Here is a 23,328-nt window from a genome sequence, read left to right on the forward strand (position 1 = left end):
AGAACAAGTGAAATCTCATGGCTTTCAAGGTCTACAACTTTTCGCAACGTAGCAATTTTGCATGTAGGGAATTCGACACGTACCTCCGTTTTTTTTAATGTTTTATTTCAGTGCGGGTTTGGGTGTATTAGGGTTGTAATTGAAATCAGCAGTTAATTTCGACCTTGAATTTGAAGATGTTATAATTAATTTAAATTTAAAATAAAAATTTAAAATTCCTAATTTTCAAGAAGTATATGGACTATACGCATATTTTAACCTACCAATTTTTGTACCCAAGCTTGAACTCGAGCTCGACTTGATAATTAAACTTAGGGTTAATAATATATATTAATGGTAACATCGTAATTTAATAATACAAAATATGAAAAGTTCGATAAGACTCGAGAGCCATTCGGTCAAGTATTACTAAGCTCAAATTGGGATTAACCAATAACTTGGCTCAATAATTACCGAATCAAGTTCAATTTTTTTCGAATCAAATTCTAATAGCTTGCGAACACCAATATCTCATTTACACCCTAGATAATATTAGATAAGACTATATTATTAATTAACAATATGTTAAAATTCGAGTTAAATATATCAAAAGAGTCCTTAAATTTTATCCTTTTTTAGAAATATATTTTTGTTTGGGCATGATTTTATTTAATTTTAGTCTATTTTTATTTATACCTTTCAAACCCTTAGATAGAAAGAAAATACATTTAAACATATTTAAACTTGCATATTCATTATTATTATAACAATAACAGTACTAAATTAAGGCTCAATCAATACTTTTATTTAGGTTGTATATAGTGTTTGAATTTTTTTTTCTTTTTTTTGTTTTGGTATGCTTTGATTTGTCTTGTTTGATTTATTTTTCAAATTCTTTACTTTTGTTTTTAAATTTAGGCATAATGAAAAATTTAGTTCTTAACGTTTACACTTTTTAATTTGATCTTTATTCTTCTTTTGAGTTAAATTTGATCCTTAACTTTTTAAAAAAGAGTCGAATTTAACTATCAACCTTTAAAAAATAGTCAAATTATTTTTTTAATGACAATAATGATTAAAAATATTAAATTTTTAAACATGACAGCCCATATAACAATTCACATGTACTTCATACTATTTTTTTATTTTAAGATATTTTATAAATTTTAATTATTTTGGTAATGTGGCATAAGATAGATAGTGCCATGTTAGTATGAACTATAAGTAAATTACCATGCTGATTACTACGCTAACATCGTTAAACATTAATATTTTAATAAATATTTTTATTAAAAAAGCGATTTTATCTTTTTAAAGAATTAATAATTAAATTTAACTAAAAAAATCTAATTAACAAAACATATGAAGGTTAAGCTAAATTTATAATTATGTCTTAAATTTTTTTTTTAAATATGGAGATCTCCACCCTCACCACCACAACACAATCATATCTACTATTAACCCACCATTCACCAACCCCAAACAAGCCATGCAAGCACTCTCATTCCACATACCTTCATTTTTCAAAAGCTTTATTCATTATTTAGCTTCTGAATTATATTGGTTTCTTATTTTAGTATTCAAGTATCAAAACAGAAGTGAATATATAGTTGAAAAGCTTGTGCCTTCTTTCTGATTTGGTGGATGAGAAAATCAAGGAAAATCTGGGATTTCAGGAAAATTCTATTTATTGAACACTGAGATTTTTTATATGCATGCAATTTGAGAGCTAACCAACCATAAATTACACTGATATTTGAATCACTCAAATGGGAGAAAAAAGAAGAGGGATACGGGGAGAGGCACGAGGAGGGAAGGGTTTTTATTTTATTTTTGAAAATATTTATGTATTTTTATATATTTTTTTAATTTTGATCAAATTGAGAATATTTGTAAATTTTGAGGGCTAATTTTTAAAATTATGACTAAATCGATATAATATATAAAAGTTGAAGGTTAAATTTGTTATTATACCTATTTTTTTAATTGTCACGTCAACTTACTGTCTGTATTTTAACGAAAATGATCAAAATGACTGAACTATATAATGTATAAACTTTTTATTTTGAGTGCCTAAAATAAAAAAAAATTATAATTAAAGAGAATATCAATATAATTTACCCTATAATTAATTTTTTTGAAAAGAAAATTAAATATCTACCATCATAAAAACTTTTATCTTTAATCAGAAATTTATAAACTTATGTATTCAAAAAATAATGATTTTTTTGGTACACTGTAGTAAAATATTATAAAAATATATTATAAAATATATTATAAAATATATAATCTTTTGTTAATTTATTTTATCAATATTCTATAATCTGTGTATGGTATATTTTATAAAAATAAAACAAACTTAATAGTTGCCCATTAATCCAAAAGTACAACTCCATTAGGATTATTTCTCCACTAGAAATCAACTCTATTAGGATTTTTTATTATCATTTTGATCCTTATTCTTTTGAGTTAAATTAGTCTTTAATTTTTAAAAAGAGTTAATTTGTTTTTAACATATATGCTAATTAAAACATTAATTTTTTTAATGATGTTGACATAACAACTCACATGACATGACATTTCACGTATATTTCATATTGACACGACATTATTTTTCTTATATAAAATACTTGTAAATTATTTAAAAATTATAAAAATATTTGAAGAACTATAAAAATTTAAAATTTAAAAAAATAGAAAAAAAACTATATATAGATTTCCATGCAGATTATCATATTTAAAATTTTAATGTTTTAATCAATTATTATTTTGTAATTTTTAAAATTGAATAATTAAAATATAAATTTTAACGACTTAAATGTAATTTATCTAAAAATTTAATACATAAAACAAAAAAGTACGAAATAAAAGGGCAAAACACCATTAAAAGCCCCATTTTTTTTAAATTTACCGAAATGACGATTTTCCCCGAAAGTGTGCCCACGTCAGCGCGATGTCAGGGGACGTGGCAGAAAAACGCGTCCCTGAGGGCGCACTTTGCCTACGTGGACATAAATCGCTCCCTCAATGGCGCATTTTGCTGCTACATAAGTGCTCCCCTGGGACGCGTTTTGCCCGTTTCTCCCACGTTAGGTTTTGGGTTTTTAGGGTTAGGGTTAGGGTTAGGTTTAGGGTTTAGGGTTTTTAGGATTTTTAGGCTTTTGGAGAAAAAACTAAACGAATAAGGGATTAGGGTTTATTAATTAAATTAATTATATTTTTTTTAAAATTGGATTAGGTTTCATGTTTATGGTTTTTTAATAAAAAATCAATTAAATTAGGGTTTAGGGTTACTGAGTAATTTAATTAAAAAATTATTAAGGAAATCGCTCCCACGTGGACGCGTTTTTTATACAGTAGGTCCTGAAAAAATATTTCGAGTTGACGTTTCTGAGCAAATAGTATAAAAAACGCTTCAAGCAGGATGCTTTATAAGAAGAATTTCTGAAATCGCTCCCACGTGGACGCGCTTTTGCTACAGTAAGTCCTGAAAAAGTAATTTCGAGTTGATGTTTTAGAGCAAATAGTATAAAAAAAGCTTCAAGCAGGATGCTTTATCATAAGAATTTTTGAAATCGCGCCCACGTGGACGCGCTTTTACTACAGTAGGTCCTGAAAAAATAATTTCGAGTTGACGTTTCTGAGCAAATAGTATAAAAAACGCTTCAAGCAGGATGCTTTATGAGAAGAATTTTTGAAATCGCTCCCACGTGGACGCGCTTTTGCTACAGTAGCATGTTTGGGCTGAGGCTATAAATGAGGCAAAAAATGTTCTCAGATTGCATAAGTTACAGCAAAAACAATTTAGAGAGGCTAAGAAGGTTAGAAATTAAAGATGAGTGAACGTATTAGTGCTGTTATTTACTATGATGGTGAGGTTTGCCACACCGAGAACGGTGTTGTTTTTTTATCAGAGAATACAGTGCGACTGGTTTTTAAGCAGAACATAGATTTGACAGAACTTCGTAAAAGAATTAGGCGTAAAATTTTTGGAACGACACCAATGAAAGTTCTGTCTATTACATATCGATTTTGATCTTCTGTTGATCCGGTGACATATGACTCGTTCGACATAAAAGGTGCTCGTAGCTTGGAGGTAATGGTGCAGACCCATCTTGCTAGTGGATCACATTATGTTGAGTTATATGTACAATTTACATCGCCAAATGATGTACTTGCGACTGGTACAAATTGACGGTACCTTTATGTTTGGTAGGTATACTCATCAGCTATTACTTGCAGTGGCATAGGATGGCAGTGGGAAAATTCTTCCAATTGCGTTTGTAATAACACCAGGGGAGTAATCTGATGACTGAGATTTCTTTTTACCTAGGTTAAGGAGGCATGTGTGCCCCCAACCTGATATCTGTGTTATTTCAGATCGGGGACGGGTATACTAGCTTGATTTGATCGACATAGGAGCTTATGGCAGCGCACACACCATCGATATTGCCTAAGGCACATTGCTTCCAACTACTACAGGCAATATCCATCTAAGAGCAAACGACGACAAGTGACCAACATGGGTATTTAGTCTTTATTAATATTATTTCGTTTGTCATTTTGAATTTATTGTAAATGAAAATGTGGTATGTAATATTCGCTATGAACTTATATTGGCAGGGTATAAAATAAATAAAAACCGTTTTCACGAGATGTTGGTAGTTTTGTGTTCAATTAACAGCGAAGACGCGGACTACCTTTGCAACATACGTTTCGAACAGTGGGCACAAGCATACGACGGCGGCCTACGATATGGTCATATGACCTCAAACCTGGCTAAATGTATAAATTCTGTTCTAAAAGGAACGCGCCATCTACTGATAACATCGGTTGTGCTCGAGATATATTTTCGTTTAGCGGCGCTATTTCCAAAGCGAGCAGCGAGTTATGCAGGCCAGATGCAGGGAGGCCATGTATGGTGCAATAAGGTAGTGCAAGAAATTAACAAGGCCAATGCGCGGACGAACACCATGCACATAGTGTGTCACGATCGAGACAACTTCTGGTTTCGTGTGACAGAGTTTGACAGACCGCACCAATGTGTTATTGGCGAGGAATATCGTGTACACTTGCGAAATAGGACTTGCGACTGTGGGATGTTTGATGCACTTCGTTATCCATGCGCTCATGTAATTGTAGCTTGTCAGAATCTCCGTCTGGATCCAATGAGCTATGTCGACGAAGTGTACAAATTAGAAAACATGTATAACATTTGGAGACACGTTTTCCCACCGGTCCCAGATGAACGTAAGTGGCCGCTCGTATCACTTGGTCCTTTTAAGCTGTTACCGGATAGTGAATTGTGTCGCAAACCGAAGGGTCGACCTTGCTCGACTAGAATACGTAATAATATGGATATCCGATAAACAGCCAGTCAAGGCAAGTTGTGAAGATCATGCCCAAATCGTAATAGTTGAACGTCATTGTAAACAACTTTGTATTATTAAGAATATTTGACTATTTTGTGAAATGAAATAATATGTCAAGTGTTCAACATATTGAATTATTTAAAATAATTTTTATTATTAAGAGTATTAACTATTTTGTATTTTATTACATTAAATAATATCAAAATATTCAAAATAAACTATTTTGTATTTTATTACATCAAATAATATCAAAATATTCAAAATAAACTATTTTGTATTTTATTACATTAATATAAACTAAATTGTACAAATATTTTAAAATAAAAATCAATCTCCATGACCGCTGGATTCAGTGCCACATAGCGGTCATCGACGGTTACGCGCTGGATTCCTTCTTTGTCCAGCTTTCGGCAGGGGTTGTGGTTGCTCTGGCGGGGATTCTAGTTCATCCGGTAGGGGATCTGGTTGTCGGTGTTGAGACGATGAGCCACCTTGATATAATAGTGAATGTGGAGGTGTTTGCATCGCCATCGGCGAAGGTGTTTGAAACCCATACGGTGATGGCGTTTGGTAAAAAGAAGAGCTCCCCGACGGCCCCTCTTGCGATCCTTCCTGCGACGATGGCCTATACATCGGCGGTCCAATCGGCGTAGTCAAAAATGGAAATGAACCTGGCCATTGACTCCAACCTGTCATGAGACTAGAAAAAGGAAACATATAAGGGTTAGGATATATAAAAGGGTTAGGATACGCACCTGGCATCATCTGAAAAGGCTGTACCGTGTGTATCGTCGGTTGAACTATTGGGTTGGGTGACTGTGTCGGTGCTGTTGCTGGGCCTGATGAAGTTATGGGCGCTGATGATGGGCTGGGTGAATTTTTGGGCCTCGTTGATGGGTCTGCGTCGTCGTCCATTCTTCTTGGATTTAAAGGGCCACGTCGTTCCTTTTGTTCACTCAATTACCGCCGCCTCTCCTCTGGCGAGTGTAAAAAAAAGTTTCCCATTGATCCTAACCATGGCATGTATTCCGGTACGCACAATAATTCTGGAACTATGATCGGTTCCCAAGTAGGTATATAGTCATACTGATCTTCCCACATTTGGATGTAGTGTGACCAGAATCTCGGCCAATCCGTATGCAATTATCGTAGGTCGATTTTGTGATGATCATCCAACACCTCAGGTGCCACGGGAATCGAATGTCGGAATCTAAATTTTCGTAATACTCTGTCCGACTGGTGTATCTCCACAGTCGCAAAGTTGACCAATGAGACTTTCACATACCAACCGTTTCGATTTTGGAACTCATCCGGAATTACTGCCTGAATTGTCGGATCCTCGTATGGTGTCTATTCAAACTATATGACCATGATGGAAATATTAGTTATGTACTGAATACTAAATACTAATAGACTATCTCATTATGAAAATATCTATTTTATTTAATACTTACTTGTGCATAAGTTGCCGGACGGTTCCACCTAATTAAATAAAATTTTTAGCATACTATTATTTTTAAAAATGTACGTAATAATTATAAAATCTAATATAAAATTTACCTCGTTATTAGTGGGAATGTATATGGGTGGTACACTCGAGGACGTAAAAATGGAAAGCGAAATCGTGCCCGTGACTGCAGTAGTGACAGGCAACTTCCGATTTTCGCTTTACTCGGTCGCGTCGCCCCGCACATCTCCCGATATAATGTTGCCAACACGGCAGAGCCCCAACTCAATTCTCCAGCTGCTCTAAAATCAACGAGTTTTAGCAGCCATATTAGATGTACAAGGTTTCGTGACAAGTCCGGCATCAGATAACCTCCAATTATCTGAAGAATGTATGCCCGAGCATATCGGATTCTTTCTACTTTGGTTGAATCATCATCCGGATCTAGGAATGTGTCTTGTAACCAGCCCATCTCGATCTAACCTCCGTTAATTTTCTCCGGAATAGCGCCTAAAAGCTCGTAGCACACCGCTCCCCAATCGCCAAATTGAACAGACCCGGTGACTGGGTACCCGTCCACCGGTAATCCCAATTGCATATTGACATCTTCCAAAGTGATAGTGCACTCTCCACATGGAAGATGGAATGTGTGCGTCTCGGGTCTCCACCTTTCAACCAACGTACTGATAAGTTTCGGGTCCAACTTGCATCCCCGGCCTACTGTCGCCATGTGCCAAAAACCCGCTTCCCGCAGGTAATTCTCTACCAACGGTGATGGAGGACCATGCATATTCCGGATATAGCATTCCAATATTCGATCTACAGACTTTTATAACAAATAATAAATTAATAATTATTTAAAAATACATAAATAAAAAAATCTTAAATAATATTTAAAAAATAAATTTAACACTTACCATTTTCATTTGTTCGATGGATATGTGCTTGTTATCAAGACGAATCAATTCTCCGACCATTGCTAAATTCGTACAAATTTTTACGATTTAAAATTTTTTTTAAAAAATTAATTTTTTTTAAAATAATTAAAAATAGTGATTTAAGAGAAATTTAAGAGCAAATTGAGAGCAAATTGAGATTAAATATGAATTTGAGAGAAATTTGAAAGGAAATTGAGAAATAATTAATTTGTCAAAAAAAATGAAGGGGTGAGGGGTTTTTATATTTTTTTTTACCGTTGGCGGGGCCAACAGTAAAAAAAAACTGTTGACACTGTTCACGCGCGAGGAAAACGCGTCTCCTGGGATGCGCTGACGTGGCAACAAAACGCTTCCACGTCAGCGCGTTTTCTATTCATGTGAACAAAGTGCGTCCTCGAGGACGCGTTTTCCCGTCACGTACCCTGACATCGTACTGATGTGGATACGTTTTTAGAAAAAAATAGCTCATTCCAATAAATAATTATTTACCGAGTTGATAAATTAAAAAAAAAACTTTTACTTGTATTTTACCCCCGAAATAAAATCTACCAACACGACTCATCGAAATTATTGATATACAGAGAGATTAAATTTTATTTTCTGACTACAGCAACCAGTGAATCAATCAGATTTTAATTCAGATGGTATGAAGCTTTTATGGGGTGCATCAATGGTGGGTGGTGTAGTTTTCTCTGCAGAAATAAATAAGAAGCGATTGCAAAATTCAACCAGGTCAGGGCACATCACTTTCAATGCATAAAGTGAGTTAACCCATGATGGCTCCACCACGTACTTATCTCCTCGACATGCACTCTTCACTATTGCTTTGCCACATTTCTCTGCTGATTCCATTGGGATCCATCCAAGTGCTGCCTATACCCACCATAAGTTTCAATCAAATGTCAGCACACCAGTCCATTGTATTTGTTACTTCCAATGAACAATTATATTATAATGAGGAAAAAAAAAGTTCACAAATGTATGAATTATCGATTTAAAATCTATTCAAGTTTATCCATTTGATTTTGGATTTTGATTAGGCTGATTTTATATTTGGGATATCTAACCTTGGTTTTATACTTCAAATTATTAAATACTTGAATTTAGTTTTAATATTCAAGTTTTTAATACTTTTATATCGAATTCGATTGTCAAATTAAAGTATCAAGATATCACATTCATTGTTGAAGCAACTATTAAAAATTTCAGATTAATTTATCATATTATTTAATTAATGTAGATCATTAACTAAAAAGTAATAATTGAATCTACGATAAAATTAATTATGAGTTAAAGGAGCTCATTAAAACATCCACAATTGATCAAATGCCAATTTGTAAAGTTCATAAAGATTTTTGAACTGTCGTCGCAACCAACATCGCGACATGGCGAACTTGTCATCGTGACATCGTTTCCATTTTCTTACAAGTTCCACGCTTTATTTTTTTTATATCATTATCTGAACCGTATTCAGATATCATAACCACCACTTTATTTTACATATCATCCACTTACATCTATTTCTAATATCAAGTCGTTATAAAAACATGATATTCAATCAAAGATAACAAAGTTTATAAAATTAACACAAATATTAAAATTTTACAAATAAGACCATTTGAGGACTTGCACTAGCAAAGTTAGTTTACCCACTTTATGTATATTTCATATTTATTTCTAAATCGTGTCAATCAATTTAATTCTTCATAAAATTTTAACAAAGAATTCAATATCACATCAATTAACAATCATTTACTTATTATTTTATCAATTCGTTTAAATCATACTCATATGTATTAATCATTCCATCACCTACAACCATTTCAAAACATTTCAAATTCATCTACTATATATATACATTCTTATATATATTCCTCCTCCTACTCTTCATTCCACATCCTACTCTTCATTCCACATCCTTTATGTATATATTTATTTGAATCTTTAGCTTTTAGTACATAACATGTTTATATGTAACATTAGCTATAATTACAATATTTACTTATGTGTTCATATCAAAACTGTCCACTTGAGTCATAGTTACTAAATTATTTATATCTTAATCTATAGAATTTGAAATTAAGATCCGCTTGATGTTTTTGAAATTAGACTCAAATATATTTTACCTTAAAATTTTTAAAATTTATAATTTAGCCAATAAGTACATTAAATTCTTTAAATTTGTCCCTATTTTGCTGCTTGACAGCTTCGGCCTTTCTTTACTAAAAATTAATTATCTTTTAGTACGGGGTTTGGATGATGTTTCCATTTGTTCTCTTGAAAATAGACTCATTAAGAATTTAAAAATATAGTCAGAATAGAGGAACCCGAAATTAATCTGACATTATTTCACAAAAATTCATATATCTCATAATATGAAATTATTTTTTCTTAAACCGTTTCTTCTATGTAAAACTAGACTCAATAGGCTTTAATTTCATGCTTTGATTAACCTCTAATTTAATTTATACAATTTTTGGTGAATTTTCAAAGTCAAACTACTGCTGCTATCCAAAACTATTTTAATGCAAAATGTGGATAATCAAATTTATAACACCCTCTTTTCTTTTCTTTACAATATTTCTCATCACTTCCTCTTATTTCCCTTCACTAACATATTAAGAACATAAAACCTTATATAAGAAAACTCTACTTTAACATCATTTTCATACTTTTTTTCAATAATATTAAACTTAAAAATATATTAAAATCTTGATGTTCTTATATTGTCCTATTAATTTCAAACTTTAACTTGATTTTCTCTCTCCCCCAACTTTCATTTTCTTGAATCCAAGGTAATTTTCTTGTTCTCCATAACCTCCTTATCATTTTTCTCTCTTGGTGATTATGAAATTTCTTAAAATTCTAGGTGAAAATGATAGATTTTTGGTAAAATGACCAATTTGTAATGACAACAAAGGTTTCTTCTTCTCTCCCCGTCACTCACGTTGGAAAGATGGGAGGATTTTTTTTTCTTCTTCATCTTTCTCTCCTTTTATACTAGCTATTTATAATAAAATATTAATAAAATATCTCTTTAAAATATGAATAAAGTAATATTTATCTAATTAAATAATTACAAAATATCTTTAAAATATCTCCAACATCATCCTTACCTTCTAGAGTTCTCTCTCTTTTTAATTAACCATTTTTCCCTTTATGATATTTTAAAATTATCAGTTAATTTGGTAAAATTACAATTTAGTCATTCATAATTCTTCACCTATTCAATTTGGTCCCTACATGCCAATTTCATATCATAGTAAATTAGTTTATTTTTACTTTTGGTCCTTCAAATTTCTTATTTTTCCACTTTGATCCCCTAAATTTTGAATATTTACACTTGAGCCAAAAACTTTTCACATATTTATGATTTAGTCCTTACTTTAAATCAATAAACTAAAACCTACTTAAATAATAATAATATTATTTTAATACTCAATATTCTCTTTTATCATCTTTATATCTTTTTCTCATTTTATCAAGAAATCAATTATACATCATGTCATGCTTCTTAATTTAACTCTCTTTTAATATCTTGCAACTTTCATTTTCTTTGATCTTATATCTTATTTCACTAAGATTTTATCTTATATTATTTACGACCAAGGAGGTTTTGAGGATGTTGCAAAGTTAGTATTTAAATTTTTTTTGGTTCAATTAGATACTTAAATTTGACTTTTTAGTTTAAATTAGCACTTACAATAAATTATTTTATTTGAATAAATTTAATTTGTAAAGCCAAGTTCAAGTACTAATATGAATTAAAAGGTCAAATTCAACGACTTAATCGGACAAAAAAATAGGTATTAAATTAAGCATTAAGCTAAGTTTAAACATCTAATTAGATAGAAAAATCTTAAATATCAAATTGAACCTTGAAGACGGGCTCAAATATTGTAATCTTTAAATTTGATCGACTTTAGATTCAAATTAATCAAGCTAAGTTTGTTGAGTATGGGTAGAACTAGACATTCTAAAAATAATAATGTACGGACAAAAATAGAAGGTTCTAATTTAATCTTAGAATATACTTTTTTCAATTATATATTTCTGTCAATTTAGCTTATAAAAATAGATGTATGAGTGTACCTTTGCAGGTTCGTTTTGAGACAAGGCCGACTTGACCAATCCCGGGGTGACAATTGTTATGCCAATGTTGGAATTGCCAATCTCGGTTCTCAACGTCTCGTAGAAGGTGATCAATGCTGCCTTGCTTGCCTGAACCACAAAATATTTACGTTTGTATGGTGATGTTGGATGATACGGATTGATTGGTCAGATTGAGAATAAATTAAAGTATTAGTTCGGAGATTGGTTCGACTTATGATTCAATTTTGAAAAAGAAGAAATGTTGGGTTAAATAGAGAAAATGACAAAAAAAAAATGGCTTACATTGTAAAAACTGAAGCGCGGGAAAGGATACCATCCAACGGAGGAAGCCATGACAATGATCTTCCCTTTAGTTTTTCTTAGGTGTGGAATGGCGTAATATGTGCCAAAAGCCACTCCCCACAAGTTCACGTCCTACACCGTATGGAAAATGTATACATTTAAATTTTTATGTATATATTGCGTATTTAAGATTTTATATATTTTTTTAATTTTTATATAATAAAAAATAAATTTAATATTTAAAATTTTAATTAAGTCTTAATTCAATTACATTGTGTACAAAGACGTCAATTTAAGCGTGCTTAAGCACATATTATTTTTCGATTCAAAGTTTAAAGATTATGAGTTTAGATTTAAATATATTAGAGTCTTAAATATAAAATTTAATCCATGTAGTTCACTCTTGACATTCAATCCCCTATATTTTTATTTATAAAATCTCATAATAAGTCTTTTTTGGCTTTATATTTTTTTTTGTTGATCCTTATTCTTTAAAATTTATAAAAAAAATAAAAAATCCTAAAAAAATTTAAAAATAATAAAAATTTTGAAACGTATCAATTATAAATAACATAAAGTTCCAAAAGTTCAAAAAGAGTATATTATCTACTTTTTAAATTTAAACAAATATTTTTTAATATAACTTCAAAATTATATTAAAATCTAATTTAATATTAATCAAACGAATAGCTCTTGAAAAGACTTTATTACCATAAAGAACACATTTTTCCAAAATTTGAAATTATATATATATTTCTTGAATTTTAATATATGTTTTCAAAAATAATATATCTTTAAAGAAAAGTAGGATTTTTATAGAAAATATAAGAAATTTATAAATTTTTATGCCCTTGTAAAAAATAAAAACAAAATTAGCAAAAACTAGATGCATTCTATTACCTTTTTCGTAATTGTAAAATTAGTGAGAAAATCATGATTTTAAAACCTACATTTAAATGAAGAAGTATAGAGAATTAATGTGTATAGAAATTAAATTTTAAAATTTGAAAGAATCTATGGAACTCTGTTATATTTAAACCTATATCGAATGTCAGTAAATCGAATAGGCAAGAGTCATAACTCCCTAAAATAAGAAAATTCTATTTTAATTCCTTAAAATTTATAAAATTATAAGTACAATTATAGTCTACCCCCAAAGAATTATAAAATTTTGATTTAATCATTTTAAAAACTATAAAGATACAAAGACAACTTAAGCCTCTTTAATCTCAACCCCTCCCTAAAAAGATTTTTTAACTTACCCTAAACAAAATGATGACGAGTCACTAAATATGAAGTTGAGTGTACTTATTTTTAAAACTTTTTGATAATTATAATTTGATCCACTGTACTATAGGTTTAAAATGTAAATTGAGAAGGAATTAAAAGAAGTAATATATCTTACCAGAAGATAAGAGAAGTCAGAAAAGTTTTGGATTTCCTCAAACAATTTTACTCTTGCAAGGCCAGCATTATTAACCAAGTGATCCACTGTTCCATGCATGTTTCAAATTTCATTTATAAAATAATCAAGAACCAAACAAATTAACAAAAGGGACAAAGGTCGAATTATGATTTTAGTCCTTTAATATGACAAAATTTAATATTTAATCCATATTCTTTAATTTCACATATTTCAATCCTCTTACTTTTAGTAAAAAAATTCCACTGTTTTGTTATATTAGTTCTATGACCTGACATATTTGAAGACTAAATCCAAAAAAAAAACCATAGAGGACCTTACACTAGGAGTTAAATTGTATTTTATCTCTTTCCTAATTTTATCTTTTACTAAAAAATTAGGTAAATTAATCTTTATACATTAAATTAAAAAGCAAATAATTAGTCCTTTCCTTTAAAATTTTTATCTATTTGTATAGTTAAAAACTTAAAAACGAATGTACCTAACGAAATAATCAGACAATGACATGTGAGGTACCACGTATACTTCATGTTGCTATATAAAGATAAGTTTATAATAAAAACATCAATTTGCTCTTTCACTTAATGGTATTTTTATGGACTAAATCCCAGATCTGAGAGGAACTAAAATAAAAATTTGACAAAAAAAAAAAAGTGTAAAGATTTAACTTACATCGACGAAAATGCTTGATTGCTTCATCAACAAATCTCTTGCAATCTTCTTCCTTGGAAACATCAGCTGTAATGGCAATAACATCTGAAGATCCAAAGCTTCTAACATTTTCCACAACCCTTCCTAGAAGATCCCCTCTTACGTCCACCAACACCAACCGAGCTCTTCTTCTTGCATATTCATAAGAGATTTGCTTCAAAAAATGAAAAAAAAAATTAACAACCATGCATGCAATAGTTATAACTCATTTAGGAATTTAAGATTAATTATGGGATATGAAACCTCTCCGATCCCCGCAGCTGCACCAGTGACGAGCACTACTTTTCCAGCAACATTTTCACTGGTTAGGAGCCTTGTTATGAAGTTGATGAACTTGTAAATAAGATAAAGTGGATAAACAAGAAGGAGAGCAATGAGCATAAACGGAGGCACTATCACATTCATGATATTTGTAATCACATCTATATGATTAGCCATTGATATTGCACCCACAGAAAACTCAAGAGAAATGGTGGTTTGTTTTACACTTGTTTGTAGCTATGTCTTTATAGAGGGTTAATGTATCATACGGGATTTTAACTTTAAAAAACAAATACAAATAATTTGAACTTTGTAGATGTACATAATTTATATTTCTTTTATCAAATTATAAAATAAATATTTGAAAATTAAAATATATTTGATGTGCTTGATCAGAGTACTTTAAATTGTAGCGTTGAAACGTAATAAATGTAGATGGGGCACTATGCCATATGAATTCTGCAAAATCTCTTGATATCCCATAGAAAAGGTTATTATTGAAGTTACAAAAATAATGAATGTAGTGGATGGAGTCGGCATCATCATTTGTATAAGACACATTTTATCTTCATCTACCAAAAAAAGAATAATGAATTTAAAACAATGGGATTTACCTTTTAAATTTTAAAAATAAAGTTTAAATTAAATATTAATATTAAAGAGTATTGATTAAAATAAATTCATTTTCATGAAAGTTGCATTATCATTTCAACTTTGACTTAATTCATTTTTATAATGCAATAATTAGATTTTAGACTCAAAATTATAATATAAAAATAATCATATTTGGGTTAATAAAGCAAATTTTAAAGATAAAAAAAATTTAAAACGCAATAATCAATTTTTTTAAATAATATTTTAGTTATAACTTTATTTAATATCAAAAACAAAGAGTGGGAAATATATAATATATAGATTTTGATTACACATGAAAATTTTTAGACTATTAAAAAAATTATTTTGAATAAATGAATTTATTCCTATATGACTATAATTAAATTATAATAAATTAAAAATAATTATAATATTTGAAATTTTCAAAATACTTAAATCTGTTGGACATGCATTTTGTTCATGGGAATGCTCCCCTCTTTTGCTGCCCAACTTTCACGTGATAGTGGGAAATGTTTTGATGGTTTTTTTTTATGGGGAACTACCGCCTAACGTTATGGTAGGAAGTACACGTTCCAAAGTGTTGCATTTTGGACTGTTTTGATCATATTAAAAAAAATTAGGCTTGAATTTTTAAAATTTAGAGGGGCTAAATTCCTAGAATTACAGGTACATGGGCTAAATTTTTAGTTTTTGAGAAGCACATGGGCTAAACGCATATTTTATCCTACCAATCTTTGTACTCAAGCTCGACCCAATAATTAAGCTTAGGGTTAATTATATATATTACGGGTAAGATCGTAATTTAATAATATAAAATATGAAAAGTTCACTGACTCGAGAACCATTTCACTCAAGTATTACTAAGTTCACATCAAAATTAAAGGTAACTACAAATCATTGAGATTGAGAGCCCCAAAAAATTGAAGGGTAAAATTAGTTTTGAGTTCTTTAATAATCTTTAAAATTATTATGCAAAGGCATAATAAAATTTTTTGCCTTCTAATTTTATAAAAAAAAAATCATATTATTTCTTAATTTTTAAAATAAATTAAATGTTTACGAGGTTAATTTAAAAAGCTAAAATTATTATTTATATAGTTGGATGATGAAATACATCACTTTGCCATTATGTATCTCTAGTGTTGAAAATTTCCTTTTAATCGTAAATAAGTCGAGTGTTCCATTTTCTCATTGTATAGGAAATCTATCGTTGATCGATGATCATGGAGGCTCCTCTAGTGAGGTATGAGAACCTTTGGCAAAAATTTTATGGTAAAAACAACATTATATCCAAAAAATTAAGCTAATTTAGAATATGAATCGAAATGGAGTTTAAGTATTTAGGTTAGAATTCAATTAAGTTTGTTTTCTAAATTTATAATATAAACACATAAAAATTAAATATATACTAATATATAATATTATGTTGTACACCTATTAAAAAATCTTAAATTGTTTATCTATAATTTTAATAAATGAAAAATATATAAAGTTGTTAGATATTAAATTAAAAATAATATAAATATTCTTAAAATTTTGAAATTGTACAAGTATGCCTAAAATAAAGCTTGGTTAGTCTTTTATAAGTCGGAGTAGATCTGGACAAAATTTAAAGTTTATATTTTAAACCGGGTTAGACTCGAGCAAACATAAAATGTATGTATACCATGTTTAAAATCGACCCAAACCCGACCCATAAACATCTTTAAGCCATATATATCGAATCAATTCAAACTTCCACATACATAATTAGTACAATTATATTGATAATTGGATTATTAAATATTAATTATAGGAAAAATTATAAAAGAGGGTATAATCATATGAAAATTAAAAAGGTAAAAGTTAGTTTGGGAATGATATATTTTTCTTAAAATTTTAAAACTAAACTAAAGGTGAGTTTGAATAGACGATTGAGTGCGATATAATACATTTAACCTACTTTTTATCTCACGCTATAGTATTACTACAATATCTAATCTCACCACTACTACTATTTTTATATTAACCGCAGTTAAACGCACCATTCATCTAAATTCACCCTAAAAAATCGAGATTGGTAGTTTCCAAGATGAAGGGCAACATTGGGCGATTAACCTGAGATATATTTTATAAATCTTGTGCTTTAAGAAGTTGGGACAACTAATTTGCTTTTGTATGGAAAATTGTAAACAAGTTGTTGGATATGTACTCATGGTTGGCAACATCGAAGACCATTCACCCACCAATAATGGGGACGTGCATGGATAAAAAGAAAAATTGTAAACAACTTCCAACAATTCCTACCATTATGACAACACACACAATTGACCTGAAACTTGAAAGTGAAATTGTCAACTTCTTCTTCATATGCTGAACCATGTATGGTACACTACAGTGATTGTATATCATATCATATTTTGATTACATGGACTTGTCATTTACACCCACTGGCCACCCCCTCAGTAAGCCTCTTGCTCCCCCTGCCATCCACATCAACATCAATCAAACCCATAAGAATCTTTTTAACAGTTGGATCATCCAAAATTGGGGGAGTAAAAACAAAAATTTCACCATTCGTAACTTACTTTCTTGGGGACGATGAAGTGCACAAATTTCTTCTTTCCTTTCCCATTTGGAGAATTAGCATTCCCACTACGATGATGATGGCTCTTATGATTATTATTCTCTCTCAAAAACCCTTGCTTCTTGATTTGGTCCCTCACAAACCTTTCATATATGAAAGCTGCCCCCCTAAACTGTGGTAATACCATCCATGCCATAAACACTAGCTTCACTGTGTACCAAATTGGTATCCTATAATTCATGCCATTCACAAACCCAATTACAATTTGTAAACCCAAAAATATATATAAATTTGAAATAGGTCAAATAATGTTACTTGTCCCTATACTGCCAATTTTTTTATTTAAAAAATCCAATCCAATCATTAAAATCATAATTTCTTTTATCAAAATGTAATCAAGTAGGTATATCGATTAAGCTGCCCTCTCTATATTATGTGGCATATGATCGACATGTTATTTTAAGAACGATGATGATTGGACTAGGTACTAAGTCTAAAATTTTGTAATACTAATAAGTAAAAACAAAATTTAACCAAGTCTGAAATATGGTAAAAAGTTATTTTTGTTTTTTTAGCTTACCACTCTAATGCTGATTGAAGCACCATCTCTGTTAAAGTTAGCAAAGAATATAGGATCCAATAAGCAAGCCACTGTTCATCATCTTCTTTCCCTGGTGTTTCTATAGCTATCACTGAGGCATATCTGAAAATAATTTAAAAAATCCAAAAGTTTTCCCCAGAAAACAATTGAGAAAACCCATATAAATTGATTAGTATAGTTGAAATTTACTTACAGGGGATACAGCAACATCACCACAGGCCTGCAGGTATTACAAATTCAAAGCAAAAATCAAATAGAAAGTTTAATTATTGAAACATGAAAACAAGAAGGATGTAAGGAGAAAATATACCCAGCTAAAGCATGAAGATTGGAGAGCAAAGTCCAGAAACGACTCATGGTGTTGTTTTATTGTGGGTTTAGGGAAAGTTTTAATTGGAAAAAGAAAAAAGAAGAAGAGAGAAATTGGAGATGGGGATAGAGATGAATGAATAAAGAGACAAAAAGCAGTTTATGGTTGGTTGATGATATCAAAGACAAAGTGAAGGAAAAATGGAATGATGGTGAAGTCACCCTAATATAGATATGTACAGGGGCAGGGGAGTCTTTGGTTTGGCCCCTTGGTTTTGTTAAATTCTCTTTTTGATCCTTTAAATTTGTAAAATTACTTGTTAATAAAATAGTAAAGTTACACTTTCATCCCTTAAAAAAGTTATAATTCAATTTTAATCCTTAATAAAAGAATTTAACTTATACCCCACTTGTGTGACTTTTACAAAATTTTTCTTCTTCCAAAAGATATGTGGTTTCTGGTAATGTTGATGCAAGACCGAGTTGACGGTAAAGATGGTCGGTTCACCTAATTTATAACAGCGTGGAGGGTTGATGAGAAGGATGGTCGAAGTTGTAGAGAAAGGGAATAGAGGTTTTGATGGGAAGGAAGGAAGGAAGGTAATGGTCTCTTTCCCTATAAATAGAGAAACTATAGGCAAATCTAAAGGCCCAAGGAAAGGAAAAGAATTTAATCCAGTCTTATAAATAAAGACATTATAAAATAACATATAATAAAATTACATTTTAGCCCCCTTAAAAATAAAAAAAAATTGTTTAATCTCTTCAAAAATGATAGAAATTATAAATTAATATATAATAAACTTATCTTTTAATCTATGAAAAAAATTATAAGAGTAAATTACACTGACAAAACAACCACCTAAATTTTATTTTAGTCACACAACTTTTGAAAAATTACAAAACAGTCACTAAAATTATTAAAATGTGACAAAATAGTTATTGATTAATAGTTTCCGTTAGGATATTAATAGAACCGCTGGTGTGATAAGTTAACCAGCAGATGTGGCAAGTTAACACTATCTAATAAGGCAATGAAAGCCAACTAAAACTGATAATACCCTATGATCTTAACAAGACAAAAGATTCCTCTAATGCAACTTAAATTAAACTCAAAACACAGAAAATCCCAAACAAAAACAGACCAACAGAACATGAAGTTTGAATATATAAATATATATATATCATAATAAGACCACAAATTAATTTCTGCCACTCAACTTATAGGACCAAAGAAATGCTTACTTTGACTTGTTGCAACTCAAATTAAACTCAAAACCCAGAAATATCACAAACAAAAACAAACCAATAGAACATAAAATAATATTTGTATCACAATAAGACTATAGATCAAATTTAACGGCAAAAAAAAAAAGAAAAAGAAAAAAGAGAGAAATAGATACCCATCAATTAAAAAGGGGAAAATGCTTGCTTTACCTTGATTTCTCAATTTAGAGAAGGTTTCAGAAATGCCAAGAGTTTGAGAAGTAGCAAGAGCAGCCATTGGAGTGAATCTCTTAGTTGAAACTAAGGGTTTGAATGAAGGAAAGCGAGATGGAGAATGGGTATTGTGGTTCTTTAACTGGAACAATCCCGCTGCTGTAGATTTCAAAGAAATAGCCATTACTGTGTTCTTTTTTTATAAGAGATTAAAAGGGTTTCTTTCTTTCCTTTTTGGTAAGAGATTAAAAGCCTCCTCCTTCTTATTCTTCTTCTTCTCTAACCCTGGCAGGACTGTTAAATTGAGAGTAACTGGCTAGCTGGACGGTTTTTTGACACCAAAGATGCCGTCATCTATCATGTCACTTTGCCGTGACGTTTATGACGGAAAACAGTAAAAAAAACTGTTTTGTAACTTTTTAAAAGTTGAGTAATTGAAATAGAATTTAAGTGATTATTGTTTTGTCAACTACTCTAAAATTAAGTGACTGTTGGTATAATTTACTCAAATTATAATTAAATTTCAATCCTTGTTAAACACATTTCTAATTTCACCTTGAATGCAAGTGGCCTAATACTATATGTTAAGGTAGAGTGATACTATGATATGATCCATTTCATTCTAAACCAAACACTATGACTAGAACCAAATATAACAATTAGTGAGGGTTGTACATGATTGTTTGGGTGCGATTGTTTGAGGGTCTTCGTCTCAATGATTAATAATTAAATTAGACCTGGTTATGAATTGGAGGGTTTGGATGAAAATATAAGCATGAAAAATAGGTTAGGATAAAAAATAAGGCTCGTTTTTTAAACAGTTGAAACAAGTAAGATTTTTTTGGGCTAGGCTCGGCTTGACTCGAATCAACTGTTTTGTTATTGTTTCGTTGCTTTTTCGCTATTATATATTACTGTTTTGTTGTTTTTTTTAGATATTATATAACTCATTTTATTGTTAATTTTCTTACTATTTTAGAGGCATTTGCTTGATAAGTTGTAGTTATGTTAGTGTTATTTTTAATAACTCGTTTTATTGTTAATTTTCATACTATTTTAGAAGCATTTACTTGATAAATTGTAACTATATTAGTGTTATTTTTAAGTATAAAAACTTTTTTAATGTATTTTTTAAATTTATTGGGAATATTTATTTTACTGTATTTAAGATATTATTTTTTAAATTTTATTTTTATATAAAAAATAATTTTAAAAATTAATTTAGGCGAACTAGATCGAGCCCAAGCATAACATTTTTAATTTGGATTGAACTTAAATAAAATTTTAAATTTACTTTTCAGATGGAGCCGATTCCGAACCTAAAATTTTATATTGTCCTAACCCAAACCTAGCATGGCCATGATGTCTAACCCTAATGACTAAACTAAACCATCCCACACTAATGACTAACCCTAGTTCTGTATGTAGACATAGAGCCAATAGATAGAGGGTTGGAGACGTTGTACGATGTGACAAGTGGCTTTGACGTGGTTGTGATAGATTGACCACCGAGATCATAACGATCCCATGCTATCTTAACTTTAATTTTATACTCAGAAATTAAAAAATGGAATGATGTAAATGCTAAGACACGTGTAATCTTCCCAGTGTTTAGATGGTGAAAGGTCGGTGACCGACGGCTCTTTTTATCCACTTACGTGTCCGAATCAATTGTGAGACAACACCTCCTTGTTATCTCCTTCTCGATTATCCACGGTATCTTCTGGTGTGACGATTGCAGATTTGTGAATGTCCTTTTTATTCATTTGGTTAAAATATGTTATTAATCTTCGTATTTATTCACATTTGATATTTAGTCATTATATTTTAAAAGTTAAAAATTTATTTCGCCTACTTTTTTAGTTCAATTATTACCGTTGTTTATGATTTCTATCAAAATTAATATGTTTATTTTTTATCAATCATATGCAACATCATATTTAGGAGTGTGTATTTTTTGATTTTAACTGAATTAACCAATAAAACTAAATTACTTCAATTAATCGGTTGATCACCGAATCTAATTCAATTGGGGGATGATTAAAGGTTTTTGGAAATTTTTGTTATCGATTAATTTAGTTTGACACTATATAATTAATCAATTAAATCAAATTATTAATAATATATTATAGGTCGAATATATTATAGATAATTTCAGTATATAAAAATTAATGAATTTTTAAATAATGGAGTTTAAAAAAGTATTATGGAAATTAAAAAAATTAAACTAAAAAATCAGCAAAAAGTAAATAAACAAAGAAAAGTAAAAATTAATGTTCTTAATGTAATGTTTGTTAGTATGTTTTTAGTTTAATGTTGTTATTGTTTTTTAATTTATTTTACACTTCTTTGAATTAAAAATAAAGAAAAACTTGTTAGTCCAGTTCGAGTATGAATCGAACCGATTGTTTTAACACCTTTATTCATATAAGGACAGTCTACTAAACATGTCGAGTTAGTAAATTTTGACAGAAAATACTAACAATGTTAATAATTAGATTAAGATTTTTAAGTAAAAAGTAAGAGGACTTAATTATTTAACTTTTAAATATAATGACTAAATTTTAAATTTTATCTAAGTATAGGAACTAACAACATATTTTAACTTTTTTATTAAGGTTTAACAATAATAAAAAAAACTCTCTATATTTTAATACAATCCCAAAAACTATTCATAACCTTCAAACTAAATCAGAGAATAAAACGTGCATAAGCGCCCTTAAACTTACATTCTATTGTATATTGTAATGATAGTAATATAAATTGAGTTAAGACTCAATCAACAAAACTATATGTCTTCTAACTAATGTGAAAAACATATTATTTAAATATTATTTTACATTAATATTATAAAGTATGTAGCAACTGTGAAAATAAATGGAAAAAAAATATTTATGAAGTTCGAAAGGTCTTAATTAAAGGAATGAATTCATTATATAAATTTTAGTATACCAAGATAACTTTGGAAAGTGAGATTTTAAAATTTGGATTTTAAAAATATTATAAATTGGGTAGTAAACCATTTAAAAATATAACATTATGATAATTAGGGACAAATCTAAGGGGGCTGGTAGAGGCCCTCGCTCTCCGAAAATGGGAAATTTTTTATTTTGGCTTTTTAAAATTTTAAATCAGTAAGGGTAAACTTACACTTTAGCCCCACTAAAAATGATAAAATTTTGATTTAATTCCTTTAAAAATTACATTTTTAATTTCGACCCTCCTAAAAAAAAGTTCTAACTTCGCTCCTAATGATAATTTCACAAATTCA

The 23,328-nt window shown here is 29.7% G+C and overlaps 3 protein-coding genes across 4 annotated transcripts; all 3 read right to left on the bottom strand.

Moving 5' to 3' along the window:
* Positions 1 to 5,487: 5,487 nt before the first annotated feature.
* LOC107956563 (putative uncharacterized protein DDB_G0290521) lies at positions 5,488 to 7,051 on the bottom strand. Its single transcript, XM_041097221.1, has 4 exons — positions 6,912 to 7,051; positions 6,806 to 6,833; positions 6,107 to 6,710; positions 5,488 to 6,022 (listed from the first exon to the last, which is right to left on the bottom strand). Exons 3-4 carry the CDS (start codon positions 6,264 to 6,266, stop codon positions 5,718 to 5,720), a joined length of 465 nt encoding a protein of 154 aa, XP_040953155.1. The 5' UTR covers positions 6,267 to 6,710; positions 6,806 to 6,833; positions 6,912 to 7,051; the 3' UTR covers positions 5,488 to 5,717.
* A 1,186-nt stretch (positions 7,052 to 8,237) lies between these two features.
* Positions 8,238 to 15,106, bottom strand: LOC121219302 (11-beta-hydroxysteroid dehydrogenase-like 3). Its single transcript, XM_041097222.1, has 6 exons — positions 14,509 to 15,106; positions 14,227 to 14,419; positions 13,537 to 13,622; positions 12,132 to 12,263; positions 11,829 to 11,957; positions 8,238 to 8,609 (listed from the first exon to the last, which is right to left on the bottom strand). The coding sequence occupies exons 1-6, from the start codon at positions 14,701 to 14,703 to the stop codon at positions 8,358 to 8,360; spliced, it is 987 nt and encodes a 328-aa protein (XP_040953156.1). The 5' UTR covers positions 14,704 to 15,106; the 3' UTR covers positions 8,238 to 8,357.
* Positions 15,107 to 17,466: 2,360 nt separating this feature from the next.
* On the bottom strand, positions 17,467 to 20,256 carry LOC121219303 (HVA22-like protein e). 2 transcript variants are annotated; one of them, XM_041097224.1, is made up of 5 exons: positions 20,055 to 20,256; positions 18,502 to 18,528; positions 18,288 to 18,410; positions 17,709 to 17,937; positions 17,467 to 17,603 (listed from the first exon to the last, which is right to left on the bottom strand). In XM_041097224.1, exons 2-5 carry the CDS (start codon positions 18,516 to 18,518, stop codon positions 17,583 to 17,585), a joined length of 390 nt encoding a protein of 129 aa, XP_040953158.1. In that variant the 5' UTR covers positions 18,519 to 18,528; positions 20,055 to 20,256; the 3' UTR covers positions 17,467 to 17,582. The 2 variants fall into 2 exon arrangements, with proteins under 2 accessions (XP_040953158.1, XP_040953157.1); XM_041097223.1 differs by lacking the exon at positions 20,055 to 20,256 and adding an exon at positions 18,619 to 19,341.
* Positions 20,257 to 23,328: the final 3,072 nt, after the last annotated feature.

The sequence above is a fragment of the Gossypium hirsutum genome, chromosome D07 (assembly GCF_007990345.1).
Source record: "Gossypium hirsutum isolate 1008001.06 chromosome D07, Gossypium_hirsutum_v2.1, whole genome shotgun sequence".
Lineage (NCBI taxonomy): Eukaryota > Viridiplantae > Streptophyta > Magnoliopsida > Malvales > Malvaceae > Gossypium > Gossypium hirsutum.